Source organism: Pyrus communis, chromosome 15 (genome assembly GCF_041283825.1).
Source record: "Pyrus communis isolate YQ-2024b chromosome 15, ASM4128382v1, whole genome shotgun sequence".
Classification (NCBI taxonomy): Eukaryota; Viridiplantae; Streptophyta; class Magnoliopsida; order Rosales; family Rosaceae; genus Pyrus; species Pyrus communis.
This window is the reverse complement of record NC_142579.1, coordinates 35942949-35947525: the sequence shown is the minus strand read 5'-3', so window position 1 is coordinate 35947525 and position 4577 is coordinate 35942949. Positions and strand designations below refer to the sequence as shown.

The following is a 4577-nucleotide window of genomic DNA, read 5'->3' as shown; positions in this document are numbered from 1 at the left end:
TCAAACCCTTTTTTTTTAAAAAAAAAAGAAGTTAATTAATTAAAAGAAGCGTACATATGTAAAGGAAGATTATTACAATGATGGGAGATAATTAGTCACATGTGCACTTAAATTTGAAGGCGGATATGAGTTTAGCTAAGTTAGAATATTGTATTATCTCTTATGCTCTTAAATTTGAATTATCTTCCTCATAATTCAAAAATATTAGCGTAAATTGTCTTATCATTTGTAAGAAAATGATATTAGAAATGCACAGTGGATCAAAGTAAAGATGCAATCAATTAATTAGTTAAATTGGACTTGTATGGTTGACACATCTAGTAGTAATGCCAATGTGTCATCATATAATTGCTGACTGTGCCCTAATCAAAGTATATGAAGATGGATGGAAACAAAAATGTCAATGTTGCTTAATTGTCATTGATGTCATATCAACATACTTCAAGCCTGACTTTGAATGGAAGCACTTCCAAAGAGTAAGCCATCAAACCCTCGTCGGTATGGAAAAAGATAAGTTCACTTTTTACATCAAGCTGATTTTCCTATTCATTGTTTATACCTTGGTAATCACCATTCACTAATTGTTTTACTATTCACAAATAACAGAGATAGCCACCTCATTTTTAGCGGGATTCAGCCTCTACTTTGTTAGAGGAGATCATCATTTCAAATCTCATGAACTAAAACTCTTGAACAAAATAACAAATAACGAAGATAACATCAGTATATACAACATATACGAAACTCACTGGGGAGAATTTTTACACACAAAATTCGTTGAGTAAGCATTCGACTGATGGTCCATGGCATGAGGAACTGACTCAACTGAGGATGGTTGAACTCCTCTACTTCACATGTTGCGGAGATGTTCTAAAAGGAACCTCTTCCGAGTGCCTCAACGGGGAAAATGTTTACAAACAAAAAGAATTGATTTTTAATTTACAAGTCATATGGTGAATTAGTTCCTCATATCAATTCAGCAGGTAAAGCATTTGACTGATAGGCAATGGCATGAGGATGGTTGAACACTTCACTCTTCGGAGATGTTCGAAACAGAATGTCTTCGGAGTACCTCATTCTTTGCACATTCCTCCTGGATGTTTAAAGATCTATATCAGTGATTTCGAGGGACCTTGGAGTACTGATTAGATATAGTTTGGCAAGAGCCGGGAAAATGACCACCAATTCCCGCCAAACTGCTAACCAACACTATTACATTTGTGTAGTAGTGGTCAATGAAGGTGAAAATGCTCGGAAATTGTATTTTTATAGATACTGCAGTATAACATTACAATACTAGCATACCCAGGCATTCTCTTGAACTAGCAATGAACTTAAGTGCCGCAAACACGAACTGTTAACTGTGATGTCATGATTACAATGCTTACCTGAAAAGCTTTTAAGAGTGAATAACAGTGCCTTTGCTCTGCATTTGCTGCAACGTACTTTTCCTTTAGAGAATCACAAACTTTCTGCTCTTCTTGAAGCCCAAGTTGCACCTTTCGAAGTTTCTGTAAGATGGATTTAGCAGCAACCTTCAGAATAACTAGAAGCACCGGAGAAAAAGTATGCACAGAAGTTGAACATGAGTTCAGGTTAAAGAAAATGACATAATCGATCTGTGCAATGTTGAATCCTTATAAAAATTGACAAAGCACACATATTGTTTCCTTAAAGAGCATACAAAATTCATTTAATCCAAAATACACTTGATACAGAACTTGGTTAATTATATCAGTTTTCTCTTATTAGTCTCTATAAAAGGCTAATAGCTCAAGCTTTATCTCATTTCTCTCTTCACTTGGTGGGCACATCTGTTCGGTTGCAATCCTTATCCTAAACTATAGATGACACTAGTGATCACATAGCTATACCTATACCTATGTTTTTGTCTTGAGGCTTAACAAATTTGTAGTGCCGAAGTTGTATAAAATTTACTTTGATACTAACCTCTGCGATACTATCAAGGAGCTTCATTGTTAAAGATTCATTATCAACCATGAGGACTGGCCACACAGTAGCTGTGTTCACCAGGTGGCTGCAAGGCATAATTTAGTCCTCTCCAAAGCTATGTATACCTTCAATGCTAGTTAGAAATTTAACCGGCCTTTCCTCGAGCAAGGAGTAAAAAGGCCATTAACTCGTGCCTGTGTAAGGTCATACTGATCAAAAGGCTAGCTGACTGGATGCTAGTAAATTATTTACGGGAATGTTAAGGGGACAAAATCATCATTTTAATAAAACATCGAAGGTGCCATTCACCAGCACCTGTTATTTGGTTCTCTTTCAGGAGAACCATCCTCCTAGGCTAGAAAAATGAATACAGATACTACGGATCTCCGAGGATTCATAAATAAAGTTGTAATATGGAAAGAGAAAAACAATGCTCTTTAGAACCAACAAAATCATACTTTCCAAGGTTAAGGAGCTAAATTTCTTCTTGTACTAGGATTGCAAAGGCAGAATGGGGGTTTTCTCTTTTGATTCCCGACAGAATATATGCATACAATTTGATTATATTTGGTGAATACCTGTTGACTGCCTTTTATGATCCCCTCCATGGAGTTAACAAGTTTCATGCGACTGTCAGTGGTAGAGGATGCTTCTTGAAACTATACAAAGTTTACAACCAAAACAAGCGATGTTAATGAGAAAATATAATAACAGCCAGGACTCGAAGTACCTCCTGCTTAAAATCAAATTATTCCAAAGAAATCACAACCACAAGGTCCACAACCATGATAAGGTTATGGAAATACATCTACCAAGAAAACAGAGCAAATAAAGTACTGATGGAAAAATTCACAGCAGTCACATACCTGTGAACTTATTGAATTTAACAAAGATGTTTCCTTTAGTATCAATTCCTTGATCTCCAAAAGTGCATTATAAGTGGCATAGTACTTCCGAGTTTGTTGAAGTTTTCCCTGAATTTGAGCATTCAATTCTGACAACCGGCATTCATACCTGCAGACCCAAGGTTGAGTAAGTGCTATTCTTTATGCCCTGTTTGGATATGCTTCTCTAGAATGTACTTATGCTGATAAGCTGATAAGCGCTTTTACTGGAACCCCTTCTATTAGAAGCACGTCGAAGTTTTAATAAAAATCTAAGTGCTTCCCGAGAAAGTACTTAAAATTCTTTCTAAAAGAAGCACTTTCCGAACATTGTCAGAAGCACTTTTGGATATCTAAAATGCTTTTAGCTATACTAAATGCACTTCCAAACATGCCTTATTTTATCCTAAATGCAGACACAATAATCATAGACAATATATATAAAATTCCCTGAATTCCAAGTCTCATACTTTTACCAATTCACCAAAATTGATTGAGTAACCAACAAGAATCAAAATGCTATAGAAACCAAAAATCTCATAAACATACTGGACTAGTTCGGACTGCGAAGGAACCTCATCAATCCGGCGCTGCACTGCCAACAGTGCCCTTAATCTAGGTGCAAGTTCCTACACACATTACTACTTTCATCACTACAAAAATAAAATTTGCAGCAAACAATCTTAGTGTTGTGACTTGTGAGCAACAGAAAATTACCATTTTCGCCAAATCAATTTTCGCCAGAGCTTCACTCAACAAACAATTCAGTTCATCAGGGACATCCTCACTATCAACCCCATTTGCTATTTGGTCCTCCAATCTACAAACTTCAGCTTCCAATCCGGAATTGCTAAGAAACTGGATTTCAAGCTCTTGCCTTTCCAGCTCCTGCAATAATAATATCGAATTTCAATCAAAACCCATCACCGAAAAACGACGAAGCTTCGAGGGTGAACAGAGATTTGAGGAAAACTCTGAACCTTCAGTGACTGCTTAAGCGATACCAACTTTTTAACCGCAGCTTCAACGCCTTCCTTTTCGATCTCCTCTCTCAAACTTTGCAATTCGTTCGTGAATTTTAACTTCTTCTCAATCTGTAATTAATAAAAATAATAATAAAAACCACGACTTTAGTAAAAACGAATTTTGATTTGCCAGAAAAACTGAAAAACAAAAAAGAAAGTAAGAAACCATCTTTTTGCTGCAAAATGCAGACTTTACTGACCAATTCGTTGAGATTGTTTTCTGCCATTGTCGATCTTACGAATTTTTTTGTTTCGCTACAAAACTATAGAAGTTCAGTGAAATGAAGGCGTTTTCTTCTGGTGCGTCAGGGCTTCGTTGCGAACAATGGCGGATTGGGAGGTGGAGGGAGTTGACAGTTGAGGACGGCGATGCCACCACCAGGCGACTTAACGAACTTTTCATTGTTTTTGTTTTGGTATCTCAAACGACGAGCCGTGTTATGCCTTAAAAGTTGGGCTTCTGGGTTGGACTGATCTTTTCCTTGTGAGCTAAAAGAAGTTGGGCTTCAGAGAGATTATGAGGTATTCAGTTGACAAATTAAGATTTTTTTTTTTAGGAAATTTTAACGAAAAGCTTTCAGTACTGTTTATTTTAACGAAAAATCAAAATTTTACACTAAAAAAATCAATTCTGGTACTATTCACTTTACCTTTTATTTTGTCCTTATCGTTAAAACTCAAAGTTTTCAAGCTCTTTTTATTAGTTTTATTTTAT

General features: G+C 36.1%; 1 protein-coding gene across 1 annotated transcript; it reads right to left on the bottom strand.

Moving 5' to 3' along the window:
• Positions 1–681: 681 nt before the first annotated feature.
• On the bottom strand, positions 682–4258 carry LOC137716938 (uncharacterized). The gene is made up of 8 exons (XM_068456284.2): positions 4063–4258; positions 3818–3931; positions 3555–3725; positions 3387–3466; positions 2820–2967; positions 2532–2612; positions 1389–1511; positions 682–1093 (listed from the first exon to the last, which is right to left on the bottom strand). Exons 1-8 carry the CDS (start codon positions 4087–4089, stop codon positions 1031–1033), a joined length of 807 nt encoding a protein of 268 aa, XP_068312385.2. The 5' UTR covers positions 4090–4258; the 3' UTR covers positions 682–1030.
• Between the last annotated feature and the right edge of the window lie 319 nt (positions 4259–4577).